Source organism: Hylobates moloch, unplaced genomic scaffold, assembly GCF_009828535.3.
Source record: "Hylobates moloch isolate HMO894 unplaced genomic scaffold, HMol_V3 SCAFFOLD_10, whole genome shotgun sequence".
Taxonomy (NCBI): Eukaryota; Metazoa; Chordata; class Mammalia; order Primates; family Hylobatidae; genus Hylobates; species Hylobates moloch.
The window spans coordinates 15,773,243-15,789,926 of record NW_026652285.1 but is presented as its reverse complement, the minus strand read 5'-3'; the positions used below and the strand labels follow the sequence as shown (position 1 = coordinate 15,789,926).

Genomic DNA, 16,684 nt, shown 5'->3' with positions numbered 1-16,684 from the left:
AATTTTCAGCCTTTATTACATCCTAGTATTTTTATAGATTTAGAATTTACATTCTATTATTCAGAACTAATTAAAATTCTATAATCTTAATACATTAATGTAATAATTTAATGCTGTAAAAACTTTAAATTACTGTTGCAGCTGCATCCCTCGTTTTGACATATTTTTATTATTGTTCAGGTTAAATTTCCTTCATGATTTCTTCTTGGACCCATGAGTTAATTTCTAAACATATAGAGTCGTCTTGTAATCTTTTAATTTTGGTTTCTAACTTAATTGCAGTGTGGCTGGAGTGTGGTCTACGTGGTAACAACCCTTTCAGATTTGTTGAGGTTGACTCTACAGTCCAGTATGTGGTCACTTTTTGAAAAAGTTCCATATGTGATCAAAATGAATGTGCAGTTGTTAGATGCATTTTTTTTTTTTTAACAGGTTTATGCTCGGTCATTGGTTTCCACACATCTGTGCTTTCAGGATGAAGATGTGGTCTTCTAAACATGTCCATTTTACCGAACTTGCTAAATGTTTAAATCTCTTATATACTTACCTGAATTTTGTGTTGCTTGGTCTATGTGAAGTATATTAAAATCTCCCACTATGATGTTGGATTTCTTATTTTTCCACACAGCCGTTGTTTTACATGTTTTGAGGCAATGTTATTAGGTGCATAACTTAGAATCTCTGTTTTTCTGAAGAATTGGGTAAGCATATCATTATGTAGTGGTTCTAGCTGTAGTAATGCTTTCTGTCTTAAAGCCTATTTCCAGGGCTGTGGTGTTCCACAGCTTCAGGGAGGACATTCACATTACGGTTTATGTGAATAGCATACCCTGGAATTAGACAGGCTGTTTCGTTATCTGGAGTGGCCTTAATTTTGTGGGTTATGCGTATAACTTCTCAGTTTTATTTTGGTTAGTATCTGCCTGATGTATCTTTTCCATCCTTTCTTATATTCTAGCTTGCCTATGTCTCTCTCTTGTCATTACATATGGCTGGATTTCTTTTAAAGAGTTTGGCATTTTTTTTTCTTTCTGGAACATTTAGTCCATTTACATATAACTATTGGCACATTTAGATTTCTCTCTACTATCTTATTTTGGATGCTCTATTTGTCCTGCCTTTTCTTTCTTTACCCTATCTTGTCTTCTTGACTGATTGCTTTTTTCCGTTCTATTTATTCTTCATTAGAAACTGTATCCTCTGCTTATTTTTGGTAGATACTATACAAGTTTTTGGCACGGGTTTATAGACCAAAGTCTGAAGTTAAACAATGTATTTATCTTCTTCCTGAAAGACACAAGGATCTTAGAGTATGTTCATTCCAATTACCTCCCCTCCCTAGTTATCTGCTACCTTCATGGATTTTAGTTTTACCTTTTTTCCAACCCTGTAAGACTCATCTACAGTTGCTTTTTGTGTAGCTGATCCACGTAACAATCATGTTCTTTATTCTACATTCCTTGATACATTTCAACCCTTCCATACTGATCATTTCCCTTCTGTTGGGGCAAACTCAGTTTTTTTGTGTGTGAAAATGTTTTCTATTTCACCCTTGTTCTTGAAAGGGTGGGCCAATCTCAGTAAGATAACTTACTGACCTATTCTAAGGCTGGGCCCAACAGAGCCTCACTCCCCACCCTAGTAGGGACCCTGGATCTGGGTAGAACATTTACGCGGTAGGGGAACAGTCCTTCTTAAATAGGCGCTTGGAAGCCCTTTGCAGATGCCGGTGAGAATCGGCAGTCTGGGAAAGAGCACACATCTTGCAGAGAAGCTGAAGACGGAATGAGCCACCTGACTGCTTTCTTTTGTAGTTAAACTCTTCTTAGACAGATCACATAAATCAGCTTATTCTCATTTAGCAAAGTTTTTATTCAAAAGCTTCTCAGCACCATCTAGTTATCAGAAAGAATGGGTATCACCTTTTCCTGCCCACCCAATCCCCAGTTCCAAAGGCAGAAGTTAAACCACTTGGCTAGAGCTCCCCCTAATGATTGTAATTGAGACCACGGTAAGATTTTGGTTGTTCTCACCCAACTGTCTCTAAGCCTCTACTCAAACCTGACTCAAGCAGATGTGCACCCCACAGTTCAGAACAGGAAGGAATCATGTCAGATCTGATCAACCTCCAATTCTTGGGCTATTAGAGGCACAAGAAATTACCTTGAAAAAATGGAATTCAGTGACTGCCATCTAGGAAAGACAGTGATACTGTCCAGCAGCATGCAGTTCCGAGAGCTCAACTCTTGGGCCACCCTCCCTCCACGCTACTCTAGGAACAAGGAGCATTAGGTCTGTTTTCTCTCCATACACCTCAATCGCTCGTCCTCTCTTGTCTTATTAAAACACAGACACAGAACCAAACTTTTTGACAGTTAAAGACAAACAATTACATCTAATTAAAATGCTAAGAGATCCTGAGCTGTTAGAGATGAGGAGAGTAGATAGTATGACCTGATCTTTCCCCCCTTTTCTTTTCTTTAACAGTGTTCTGTTTCAGCATAAAGCACACTTTCCGAAGAGGTTCCTGGTGGAGACTGGAAATCTGACTGTGTCCTGTGGCAACACACAGTCCCTTGCATAACTTTGGCTTCAGTCCCTGGATCTGTCCTTTGCAGCGACGTCAGGTTCCACGGAAGGAGGAAAGAGCTGGAGGGCAGTATCACTCAGCCAAAGCTCCCATGGGGTCCCATGCTGGCAGGATAATGGGTTCCTGCTCTAACACAGCTAGCACCTCTTCAGGGACATGCTTCCTGTCCACCACCACTTCGTAGACATACTCAGAGAACCACTCATCTGTCATGCACAGGTAACCTGGAGAAAAGAACAGAAGACTTATGAGTCCAGAGGGCAAGGGACAAAAAGCAGAAACCCTTTTTGTAGGATAAACCTTTTACAAAACTAATATTCATACATATTTTTCAGCTTTCCCATCTGTAATTTCATTTAATCTAAATCTTAGCAATTCTGTGAAGCAGATAGGACAGGCATGGCTCTATTTTTAGAAAAATTAGAAAACCGGGTCTTGGAGTAACTAGGTGATGTGCCCAGGTCACATGGTGAAGTTCGGAGCTGGGCCTTGGACCTAAGGCTAACACCAGATCCTGTACTGATGCTCTCTTCCTCCGCTGCCTTGGTGATGGTGAGTGATGACTTATATACTAGTAGGGAGGCAGAAAAACTTCTCATTCATACAGCCACACCTAGGGCATAAATCTCTAGGGTCAGAAGGGCAAGCACCCCAGTTCCCTTCTTACCCTACCAGTGTCAATGGCTGCTCTCCCCCATTCCTTTCTATCACACGCTCCTACAACAACCAGGTGGGCTGCTGTGAGCATTCTGATGGGGCCAAGTCATCATTCCTAGGTACGCACTTATTTGCAGATGATACTGTGGGAGTCAAATGATCAAACAGTCCTTGTTTTCCTAGGAGGAAATCTATGATGAGGATCAGGCAGAACTAGAAGACTGAGACATCTGCTTAACCTGTTCTCCTCAGGAAGGCCTCTCCAGTGGGTTAGGACTATACAGAGGTGCCCTGGCACTAATGCCCCATTTAAGGTTGAAAGCTCAGATGAGAGAAAAAATGTGGTGTCATCGGGTACCCATCCTAGTAATCATTGCCTTCCATAAGGAGGATTAACCTGCATCTCAGGCTCCACTAGGCCAACACAAATTCCCCTTCAGAAACCAGATCCTCATCTCTCACCTTACACAAAAATCAACTCAAGATGGTCAAAGGCTGAAACCTAAAACCTGAAACCAATACAAGTTCTAGAAGATAACATCAGAAAAACTTCTAGACATTGGCTTAGGCAAAGAATTCATGACTAAGACCCCAAAAGCAAATGCAACAAAAACATAAATAAATGGGACCTAATTGAACTAAAAGGCTTCTGCACAGCAAGAGAAATAGCAGTGTAAACAGACAACCCACAGAGTGGGAGAAAATCTTCGCAAACTATGAATCTGACTAAGGACTAACACCCAGAGTCTACGAGGAACTCAAACAAATCGGCAAGAAAAAAACAAACAAAAAAAACAAATAATCCCATCAAAAAATGGGCAAAGGACATGAACAGACAATCTGAAAAAGAAGATACACAAACAGCCAACAAACATACGAAAAAATACTCACCATCACTAATTATCAGAGAAATGCAAATTAAAACCACCATGTGATACCACCTTACTCCTGCAAGAATGGCCATAACTAAAAAGCAAAAAAATTATAGATGTTGGTGTGGATGTGGTGAAAAGGGAACACTTTTATGCTGCTGGTGGGAATATAAACTAGTACAACCACTAAGGAAAACAGTATGGAGATTCCTTAAAGAACTAACGATCTACCATTCGATCCAGCAATCCCTCTACTGGGTATCTACCCAAAGGAAAAGAGGTCACTAAATGAAAAAGACACATGCACATGCTTGCTTATAGCAGCACAATTCACAACTGCAAAAACATGGAACCAACCTAAGCGTCCATCAACCAACGAGTGGATAAAGAAAATGTGATATTTATACATCATGGAATATTACACTCAGCCATAAAAAGGAAAAAAATAATGTATTTTGTAGCAACTTGGATGGAGCTGGAGGCCATGATTCCAAATGAAGTAACTCAGGAATGGAAAACCAAATATCGTATGTTCTCATTTAAATAAGCTGGAGCTAAGCTATGAGGATGCAAAGATGTAAGAATGATATAATGGACTTTGGGCGCTCAGGATGGAAGAGTGGGAGGGGGAGGGATAAAACAAAGACAACATACCAGTGTATACTGCTCAGGTGCTGGGTGCACCAAAGTCCCAGAAATCACCACTAAAGAACTTATCCATGTAACCCAAACCCACCTGTTCCCCAAAAACTACTGAAAGTTAAAAAAACAAAAACAAACAAATCTGTTCTTTCAGGAACAGATCTCCAAAAAACTTAAATGGGAAAAAAATGCTTCACCCGAGCCATTGCTAATAAGAAGAGCAAAATTAAAGGGAGAGACTGAAGTCCGTATATTTAAAACAAGAATGGGCTGCTGGGCCACAGATAGAACACAGAGCAAACGATGTGTACTGAATCAAGAGAAATGCGGGCACACACATCCAAGGGCTCCCGGACTAGCAATGGCCATCAGCACCACGACTGTCATCTGACTGTATCTGATACTTGTTTCATAGTAAACACTGGAGCCATTTTTCTCTGAAAGTTTGTATAAACCTAGGCCTGTGCTATACCATTTCCCACTACACAGGACCAAGAGAAAGGAGAAGCAGGTGTTTCTACCAAGAGGGTCCCCTAGTGCAGCAGTTCTCAAGCCTCTTGGCCTCAAGACCTGCCCTTTACATTCTTAAAATTATTAAGGACCTAAAACATTCTTTATGTGGACTAATATTTATCATTATTTACTATATCAGAAACTAAAACAGAAAGTTAAAAATATTAATTCATTTAAAAATAAGTATGAAAAATGAATATACACAATATATTTTAAGGAAAAAATAATTATATTCTGTAAAAAAATATTTTTAGTTAGAAAAGTGGCATTGTTTTACATTTTAATGTCTAGATTTGTAGAAGACAGCTGAATTCCTGTATCTGCATCTGTGTTTAATCTGTTGCAATATGTTGTTCTGGTTGAAGCAGATGAAGGAAATCCAGCCTCACACAGGTATGTTGCTCAAGGGCAGACCCTGCACACCCCCTGCAAGGGCCCTAGGGACCCAAAGATCACACTTTCAGAACTGCTGCTCTTGAGGCAAGACTGGATTAAATAATTAAAAGGCAACAATAGTGGTTAAGTCTAATTTTGTATGCTAAAACGTGTGACAAGGGGCATTATTTAACCTGAAAACACAATTGATTTGGTGAAGTCATCTATGCCCAATCCTGTTTTTCACCTGACAGAAGTCAAAGACAGATCATCCTGATGTGGCATAGCATACGTTTACCCTCAAAAACACTCTGAAGGCCAGGTGCAGTGGCTCTCACCTATAATCTCAGCACTTCAGGAGGCCGAGGCGGGTGGATTGCTTGAGCCCAGTTTTTCAAGACCAGCCTGGCAACGTGGTGAAACCCCATCCCCACAAAAAAATAACAACAACAACAAAAAAAATTAGCTGGTGTGGTGGCCTGAGCCTGTGCTTTCAGTGAGCCAAGATCACACCACTGCACTCTAGCCTAAACAGAGTGAGACCCTGTCTTGGGGATGGGAGTGGTGGGGGTTGGGAGTGCTCTGTAAAAGTGTCCAAATGCTCCGAACTAGGCAGGCAAAGGAATGCACCCTTGTCTCCTGATAAGCTGGCTTCCTGGATCCAGGGCCCCTACTTTCAATAGACGAGAGAGACGGAGGACGGTACAGGCCCATTCTGTAGCCTGTGCTACTTCTGGCTTGTCTTGATTATATATTCCAAACTTCCTGGCTTTGTTGGTGTCAGGACCTGGCCCTCAATTAACATCACCCACATCAGTGCCACCAGTTTCTAGCAACAAAAGTTCTGCCCACTCAAAGGTCAACCAGTGCGTATTATTTACAACTAAAATACTGCATCCTAAGTGAGTGCTTCCTGAAAAACTAAGCATCTGCCTTCCCAAAAACGAGCTTTCAGCAAGCAGGAGAGCAGACTAGGGAACACCACACTGTTTGAGACATTAGTCATCCCTTCCCTCACCACAATGCAGGCTGAATAAATTCCTGCAGTGGCCCTGGGCAGTTAGGCAGGTGAAGGATAGAAGCAGATTCATGTAATAAAATTCTGTGTCCTTTCAACAATACTATCACCATACAATCAAATGAATCTTCAAAGAATGCTCCCAGAAAATGGACAATAAGTACATCTACACTATCTTGTTCCAAAAGCATATCAGATTAAGTCCTCACAAATTAAAATTCCTATCAATTGTAATCCACCCTTTCAATGTCCCTGCCTAGAGGACCCGCCTTGATTAGTCTCTCTCTTCAGGATATGAGTTCTTTGGGGACCCACAAAAACCTCACAGTCTAGGTAGCTGCCAAGTAATTGTGCCCTATGTAGATAATGAACTTGTGGCTGCCGTAACTGTTGACACTGTGTGTCTTGGAGTTTGACTGAGAAGATTAGGATCAGTGTGTCTGAAACCTGTGTAGGAAGCAGCAAAGCACCAGCTCAGGCAGGATTCGGGTGGCCCTTTTGATTTGCGGGAAGGTGCAGCTCCTAACCCTTAGGCACACTGGCCATAAGACACAAGCATTCCAAGGAAAAAAGAAAACAAAATAAAAACCTGCTCCAGGGATCCCAAGGTTACACTGAGGGAAACATAGATAAATAGCTAAAGAAAGTCAGCTTTAGGAACTACTGTGAAATTAAATTTTGTTTAAACTTTAATGTCTTGTTTACATGCAATGAGAAAGAAAGAAAAGTGAATAGTCCTCAAAACAAAATAAAACACCTCAAACCAACCAACCAAAAAACACTGGCAACGTTTCTGTATTTTGTAACAGAAAGGGAAGGGTCGGTCTGTAAAGGGAAAAACAGTGTCTGTGAATATAGCTGTAGACAGGTTAGGTGAAATTCATTCAGAAACAGAAGAGTTTCAAATGGGCTAGTTTAAGGGAAAAAAGACGCTTTACCTAAGAAAACATTTTTTTCTGAAATCCCACCAGAAATGTAAGATTTAAGTCTTTCAGACTAAAGAATACAAAGAATATAAAATATTTATATTTTAACATATTAGAAACATTTTATATTCTTTGTTGTCTTTGTTCTATGAGGTATTTCACCTCACTAACAAACTGTATGTGGCTATTATTTTTTGCCATTTTTAAAAAAGTTATGACAAAATGAAGGCATCTGTTCTGCTCTGACGGTCTGGCAGCATGGAACTAAGAAGCTGGACTACCAAGGCCTCATTCAGTCACTGCCAATCTTTCACCTGGCGGCCATAACTCAAGGTTGAAGAAAGGCTCCCAGAAAGGAAAGCAGAAGCCTCACTGGCACTTGTCTTATATTTCAAGCTTCCTAATCATCAGGGAGAAACCACCTCGAAGAACAGGAATCACTTTATAATGAAGTTGCAAAGACTGTGTAGCAACATGAAAAAATGTTTAGGTGATAAAAAATAGATTAGAGTGGCATATCCTGTATAATTACAACTATGTTACAAATATAGATGCACATAAAAAAAAAACCATGAAAAGCAATAAAAAATGAAAATTTTATGCCATGGGATAGATTTTCTCTCCAAAATTTCTGAAATGTTACACTGCTTTTTAACTCCTTAAAAATTACCCAAACTCATCATAAAAATTTTTGGAAACATGAAAGGAGGAGAAAGAGAAGACAAATATTAATTTGTAAACTGCCTACAATCCCACCACCTTGGGACACATGTTCAAGCTCTGTCAAATTTTACATGTATCCTTGATAAAGTTTCTACATGTACTAGACGCTTTAATTTCATAAAAATGAGACCTCATACATACAAAGTAATACACATACTGTTTTCCAATTAATCTCTTTCCTTATTGATAATGAAATACATCTATCTACATCATCATTTTTAAGTACTGAATCTACATGATTAAATCAAAACACATTTAATCAGTCCTCTATTGTTGGAATCCGGATTTTTTCATGCTTAGAAACAATACTGTTATAAATATTTCTGTAAGTAAATCTTCGTGCACACCCTTAATCGTCTACATTAATGCACTGTGTAATGACATTCTGGTCAACAATGAACCACATATATGATAGTGGTTCTGTAAGATTGTAATACGGTATTTTTGCTGTACCTTTTCTATGTTTAGATACACAAATAACACTGTGTAGCAACTGCCTAGAGTACTCAGTACAGTGTAACATGCTGTACAGGTTTGTAGCTTAGGGGCAATGGGCTATACCATCAAGGTTTGTGTAAGTACACTCCATCATGTCGACACAATCACAAAATCACCTAATGATGCATTTCAGAAAAGATCCCTGTCTTAAGCAATGCTTATTAATTTTATTAATAAATAAATGTATTAAATTTCCTTATATCCTAATCAATATCTGGTATACATAATTACTAACTTTCTTCTTGGATCCAATTTGAGCCTTTTCTCCTTTTATGTGTTTGCTTGCTATTGACAGTTTTCTTTTGTAAAGTGTCTGTCTGAGAACTCTGTTCATTTTTTAAAAGACAAGGTCTCGCCAGGCACGGTGGCTCATGCCTGTAATCCCAGCACTTTGGGAGGCCGAGGCGGGCAGATCACGAGGTCAGGAGTTCGAGACCAGCCTGGCCAGCATGGTAAAGCCCATCTCTACTAAAAATACATAAAATTAGCTGGGCATGGTGGCACGTGCCTGTAGTCCCAGTCACTCGGGAGGCTGAGGCAGGAGAATTGCTTGAACCAGGCAGGCGGAGGTTGCAGTGAGCCAAGATTGCGCCACTGGACTCCAGCCTGGGCGACAGAGTGAGACTCCGTCTCAAAAAAGAGAGACAAGCTCTCACTCTGTTACCCAGGCTGACTGACACAATCATAGCTCATTGCAGCCTCAAACTCCTGGGGACATGCGATCCTCCCACTTTAGTCTCCCAAGTAGCTAGGGCTACAGACGTGCACCTCCTTACCCATTTAATTTTTCAATTTTTGTAGAGATGGGGTCTTGCGATGTTGCCCAGGCTGGTCTCGAGCTCCTGGGCTCAAGCAATCCTCCTGTTCTGGCCTCCCAAACCTCTGGGGTTACAGGGGTGAGCCACTAAACCTAGCCCTCTGCACATTTTAAATTGGAGCTTTTTTCTTTTTCATAGTGATCAGTTACAGTACACTCTATATTTTATATTGGTTGCAAACATTTTTTTCCTATTATGTAACTGGCCTTCTAATTTAGTTTATATTTTCTAGCCTACTAACAATTTTTATTGTTGTTTTGAGGCAGAGTCTTGCTCTGTAGCTCAGGCTGGAGTGCAGTGGCATGATCTCAGCTCACTGCAACCTCTACCTCCCGGGTTCAGGTGATTGTCCTGCCTCAGCCTCCTGAGTAGCTGGGAATACAGATGCCCACCACCATGCCCAGCTAATTTTTCATATTTTTAGTGGAGACGGGGTTTCGACACTTTGGCCAGGATGGTCTCGAACTCCTGACCTCAGGTGATCTACCCACCTCGGCCTCCCAAAGTGCTGGGATTACAGGCGTAAGCCATCGTGCCCGGCCCACTTTTTGTTTTTATTAAGTCAAATTTATCAATCTTTTTCTTTTGGTTTTTAACTGGTGTTAAGTTTATAAACATTTTTCTGCTATTATAATGGAAAAAAAAAAACAAGAAAAAAGAAGGTAAGTGATAAAAAAACATCAGAAACAAGACTCTCAATGAAAAACTCCATTACTCACAAAGGCCTTGGCATAGTCCCCAACTATGAACACAGATAATTTCAACAGATAATTAAGTAGTGACAATTTGTCAGCCGCTTCTGTTAGGTATCCACTGGGTGAAGCACGACCCAATACCTCGTTGAATTTGTACAGGGTATGTTACAAATGTGCAAAATGACACAATGCCTATGGAATGGTGTCCAGAGATGTTGGATCTGTCCTTTTCAGTATCTAGAAAAATTACAGATGCATTTACCCTCTTCATTAAGCAGTGTCATTTCTGGGACTTCATCCTACAGATACACAGTACTTACATGCATACAATATGAATTTATGTGCAACAAAGCTAATATTTATTCGACACTTACTATGTGGCAGGCACTATTCTAAGCACTGTACATATATATAGTAACCCACTGCAATACTGTTTGTAATAGCAAAAGACTGGAACAACCCAAGTCCCATTAGTAAAGGAAATGGTTAAATAAACTGTGGTAGATCCAGACAATGGAAGATAATGAAGCTGTACTGATGTACTGATAAGGAAATGTCCCCAGGATACGCTGTAAGTGAAGTGAGGACGAGATGCAGAGCAGGCGACTTAGTGTGCTACCACTAGTGTAAGAAAAGGAGGCAATAATATACTTACATATGTGTATATTTGTACTAAAAAAAATAAGGAAAGACATACCAGAAATAGAAATAATAACCTAAGAGAGAGGCAGGAAAATGAAGAGTGACAGAGATGGAAACAAAATTCTTTTTCATATACCTTTTTATATTTTGATTTTGGAACAATGTAATTTCATTATCTATTAAAAGAATTACACTTCAGAAAACAAAACAAAAAAATGCACACATATAGACCCCCAAAACCCTGTGAGGAGCTTACACTTCACAATGCAATTTCACGTCACTATCCTTGTTTTGATTTTTATCCTCACAACAATGCTGTGAGGAAAGAGGGCAGTAAGTAAAGCCAACATCAAACCCAGGTCTTAAATTCAAATTCCATCTTTCTCATAGGGCTCAGCTTCCTCCAGTTGAGCACTCTGTGGGCAAAGAGACTTGGGAGGTAGTTATGGCTTCAGCAACAGATAGCATTTAGTCTAGCTCAGGTACCTAACTTTGAAACAAACTCCATCTGCTTAAAAACCCCATATCAACAAACAGGAACCCTATTTTTGTTGGGTCCATTTATAACGTATTTTGTATCTTTTATTTATTTATTTTTTAGAGACAGAGTCTCACTATGTTGCCCAGGCTGGACTTGAACTCCTGAGCCCAAATGATCCTCCTGCCTCGGCCCCCTGGGTAGCTAAGACTATAGGTGCATACTACCATGTTTGGCTCGCCATTTTGTCTGTTTAAATCAAAGAGACACCATGCGTTCTAAGTGCATGTATTTAGAAAGATAGGTAACAGGATGGGTTGGATGTTTAAAAAAAAAAAAAAAAAAAGCCAGAGGAAGGGAACCAAAACCACCCCTTATAATTATGACTGCCATTTGAAACAGTGATCTGAGAAGAGGCTTCTTTTTCCTCCAGAGAAAACATAAAAGTCTGGCTATGTGGTGAGGACACATTTACATTCATAAACCATTTGCTGATAAAAGAAGAGATACTCTTATAGCCGGATATTACTTGCGGCCTCTTTCAGAAACAAACGTTAGAAGGTACCGTTTCCCTAGTAAATATACTAGGAAAAATGCAGGGTGGAAAATGTGGTAGAGAAAAGGGGTTGTTTTGGCTTGTGGTTTGTGTTTTTTAAACCATTAAACCACCACAAAGTTCAGTCAGCAGAAGTGTCCACAGCCCGAGAAGTGCCCCTCTACTAAGGAGCCCAGAAGCCTGTTCACCTCCCGGTTGACTTCTTTCTCTAGACCAATGAGCACGAGCTAGGCAGCCCTGAGGGCACACACAGCTCTCCAGGATCTGTAAGGGTGAACCCGGAGAGGAAGGCACAAATTTAGATGCCATCCAAGGGTCTTGTTTTCCCACTGAAACTCAATGACTTTTCTCTCACCCCAAACTATCGCTACTCCTATTTGTTTCAGACAAAGTCTGCTTGTCGGTCATTCCTCAAAAGCTCTGGGAATGGCAAGCCACATTATTCCTTGGCTTCACTCCTCTGACCTGTTCAACGCATGCTCCAAATGTCAAGAGCTGCACTTCTCAGCCACCATTTCTCTGGCTGGCCTCCCTCTCCCTTTTCAGAAAAAAAGCTACAGCCCTAACATCCTCCCTAAAGAGGGTCACCCTTGAAGAATCCCTAAGGAGGCCTCATAGTTCCAGTGACTGACCAGCTCCCTTGCAGTTTATCCCGTGTGTGACTCTGTGCTTATTCTTGTGTTTATGTTTTACATATTTGTTCTTACAACAGGTTACAAACGCCATATGGGGCCAAGATTTACAGCCTTAATTGTCCCAGCTTCAATTCCTTGCAACCCCACTGTACGTAGCCTTTGAAGGAACGAAGTACGGACATGCTGCTGATGGAGCATAATAGGACAGCTGGGCTTGCACCCTGACCCCTCCTAAAGTTTCCAGAAACTACCCTAAGTCCAACCCAACAGCCTTTCTCCTTGACCTATTTTCTGTCTGCTCTGCTGTTCCACTATTTACCACCATGTTCTTCCTGACACCCTCTAGTCCTGGGCTTCCAAGGCGCTCTCTCCAACCCCTCATCCTTCTCAATCACCTCAGCTTCCATGTCTTCCTATTGTCTCCCCACTGAGGGGAGGTACTCCCTAGTTCTTCTTCTGTTAACTGCCTTCTTGGAAAAAATCATCCCTTCTCTGCTTTTCTCGGTCTATTTATCCTTTATCTTACAGTCTGAGGAGCACACCATGAATGCCACTTCTGTCACATCACAGCCCTCTTCAAGTCCCTTTCCTGTGTCACAGGTGAATAAGTATAAATTCCTCTGAGGGTCAGAGACATTCATTCCACCATGGCCTATGCATGGTTCCTTGCATCCCATCAATAAATGTGAGTTGATGCTACTGCTAATGGTTTTTCCTTAGCACTAAGTTTATTCACCTCCACTGCTTTCTTTCACGACACTAAGCCCACACTATGGGTCATCTGCCCACTACACTGGTCATGTAGCATAATGATCACACTAGTGCACTGAATTTTTAGAGATCGGAAACTGGAACCATGGGGCGAGTTAGATGCCCTCCTCTAGAAGGGAAAGGTTAGGGAGCTTCATGTTCTTGTTCTCTTGCCCTCGGTCTATAGATAACATTAACAACAGTAGCAATGGGAGCTAATATTTCTAAGCACTTCTTATGCGCCTGGCATGGTTCTCACAACAACCCTATGAGATAGGTCCAATTATTATCCCTACTTTACAGATGAGAAAGCTGAGGCTCAGACAGGTTAAATGCCAATGACCAGTGTTACACAGCCAATAGGTGGGTTAGCCAGGATGCATACCCAGGCAGTCTGGCTCCAGATTCTGTGCTTAACCTCCATCCTTCTTAAACCAGTGCAAACACCTTGGAGACAATCTGGTGAAAATTACAGATCCTATCTACAGGTAAAAACATATCTATACACAAAACTCTACATTCCGTATGAGGAGATTTCTCCCTGAAGCAGATGCCTCATTGCAGGTTAGGAGCTCTGTCACATAGTCTGTCCTTGCCCACATAATGATAGCCCTGAGTCACACACTTTGATCAGGAAGCACCAGTGACACCAGCGAACTGGAGAGTACATGCTTCCTCTATTCCATCTACATGCACTGTTTCTCAGCCAAAGTCATGCAGGCTTTTTGGTTAATAAAGATGGATGGTGAAAAGCCCTTCTGAGAGGGCCGGGCGTGATGGCTCACACCTGTAATCCCAGCACTTTGGGAGGCTGAGGTGGGCAGATCACTTGAGGTCTGGAGTTCGAGACCGGCCTGGCCAACAGGTGAAACACCGTCTCTACTAAAAATAAAATAAAAAAAAAAATTAGCTGGGCATGGTGGCAGGCACCTGTGATCCCAGCTACTCAGGAGGCTGAGACGCGAGAATTGCTTGAACCTGGGAGGCAGAGGTTGCAGTGAGCCGAGACCGCACCACTGCACCCCAGCCTGGGTAGACAGAGCAAGACTCCATAACAACAACAACAACAACAACAACAACAACAACGGCAACAAAAAGCCCTTATCAAAGAACCCAGAATACAGATTTAATGGTAGCAGCACTTTTCCCAAGCCTGGAGAGACATGAAACCCTCTGAGGTGACAAAACAAATTTGCATCTTACCCCTTTCTTGGAAATCAGAAACCTGTGCTTTTAAGTTCTACAATTCACTCTTGTTTCCGCAAGTCTGGCCCAACATTGCCTATAGTTTCCATTATTGTACTAGAGATCCAGGACTGAACCTCAAACAGACCTGCAAACAACTGATTGTCTTTGTAAGTAATATATACTTTTAAGGAAGCTGTCTGTGTCAAATTAAGAGATTTGAATTCCAATTCTATCTCTGATTCTGTGCAATCCAAACAAGACACAACTGTAAGTTTTAGTTTCTTCACATGAAACCTGGGTATAATCACCCATGTTCACATCCTGAGTTACTCTACTCTGATGTCATGAGGAGAAATAAATACAAATACATTAGCGACCTTTGAATTCTCACGAAGCAAGATGCCCTGTAGCTTTATGTCCTGAGTACCTCCAACAGAAATACGGGCTGTTCATAACTCCTTAGATTTATATAACAATATACAGTTTGAAAAATGCTTGCATACATTATTTCATTTGATGGCTACATACAAACTGTAGGAGCTCATAAAGAAACAAATTGTCCCCCTTCCTGTGTCCATGAGTTCTCATTGTTCAATTCCCACCTATGAGTGAGAACATGCGGTGTTTGGTTTTTTGTCCTTGCGATAGTTTACTGAGAATGATGGTTTCCGGTTTCATCCATGTCCCTACAAAGGACATGAACTCATCATTTTTTATGGCTGCATAGTATTCCATGGTGGATATGTGCCACATTTTCTTAATCCAGTCTATCGTTGTTAGACATTTGGGTTGGTTCCAAGTCTTTGCTATTGTGAATAGTGCCACAATAAACATACGTGTGCATGTGTCTTTATAGCAGCATGATTTATAGTCCTTTGGGTATATAACCAGTAATGGGATGGATGGGTCAAATGGTATTTCTAGTTCTAGATCCCTGAGGAATTGTCACACTGACTTCCACAATGGTTGAACTAGTTTACAGTCCCACCAACAGTGTAAAAGTGTTCCTATTTCTCCACATCCTCTCCAGCACCTGTTGTTTCCTGACTTTTTAATGATTGCCATTCTAACTGGTGTAAGATGGTATCTCATTGTGGTTTTGATTTGCATTTCTCTGATGGCCAGTGATGATGAGCATTTTTTCATGTGTTTTTGGGCTGCATAAATGTCTTCTTTTGAGAAGTGCCTGTTCATGTCCTTCGCCCACTTTTTGATGGGGTTGTTTTTTTCTTGTAAATTTGTTTGAGTTCATTGTAGATTCTGGATATTAGCCCTTTGTCAGATGAGTAGGTTGCGAAAATTTTCTCCCATTTTGTAGGTTGCCTGTTCACTCTGATGGTAGTTTCTTTTGCTGTGCAGAAGCTCTTTAGTTTAATTAGATCCCATTTGTCAATTTTGGCTTTTGTTGCCATTGCACTCCGGGGACTGTTGTGGGGGTGGGGGGAGGGACAGCATTAGGAGATATACCTAATGCTAAATGACGAGTTAATGGGTGCAACACACCAACATGGCACATGGATACATATGTAACAAACCTGCATACTGTACACATGTACCCTAAAACTTAAAGTATAACAATTAAAAAAAAAAGAAACAAATTGTCCACGTTATTGACATAGAAATGTGACACTACAATAAGCTAAATTACTGCCTAGCATCTAAAATCAAGAATTAATTATTAGTAACTGTCTCTCCACAATTCACCTGGTTCTACAACATAGCATTATATGAAGAATATGTTGATTTTTGTGCCTAGCTTTGAATACACCATCTCCAAAATCACTTGTGGCAGTTTGGCTGGTGAGACAAAGGTCATAATGTTGGTTTTTAGGAAGCAGCAGAAATCTACATATAGTCTGAATTGATAATATGTTTCTTTCTAATCTCTAACATGCCAAAGTCTCTTTAACTGAAACCATTTGGAGGCTCCTTTCTAGAAGGAAGTCTGAAAATTTTACTAAAATGAAAGAAATCAGGAACAGAGAGGCTCATTTGTAAGAAAAGATTAAAAATGTGCGTTAAAAACACTTTCAAATGTTCATGTATCTGAAAGGAACAAAAGTAATGTGAAAAATGGAAAAACTCACCTTGGTTCAAAATGAAAATCA

The 16,684-nt window shown here is 40.7% G+C and overlaps 1 protein-coding gene across 1 annotated transcript in view; it reads right to left on the bottom strand.

Annotated features, from left to right (window-relative positions):
- Positions 1-1,851: 1,851 nt before the first annotated feature.
- Positions 1,852-16,684, bottom strand: part of BLMH (bleomycin hydrolase) — a 45,017-nt gene continuing 30,184 nt past the window's right edge. The window contains exon 12 of the mRNA XM_032163104.2: positions 1,852-2,814. Coding sequence (XP_032018995.1) covers positions 2,663-2,814 — 152 coding nt within the window. The 3' untranslated portion in view covers positions 1,852-2,662. The remainder of the gene's footprint in view (positions 2,815-16,684) is intronic.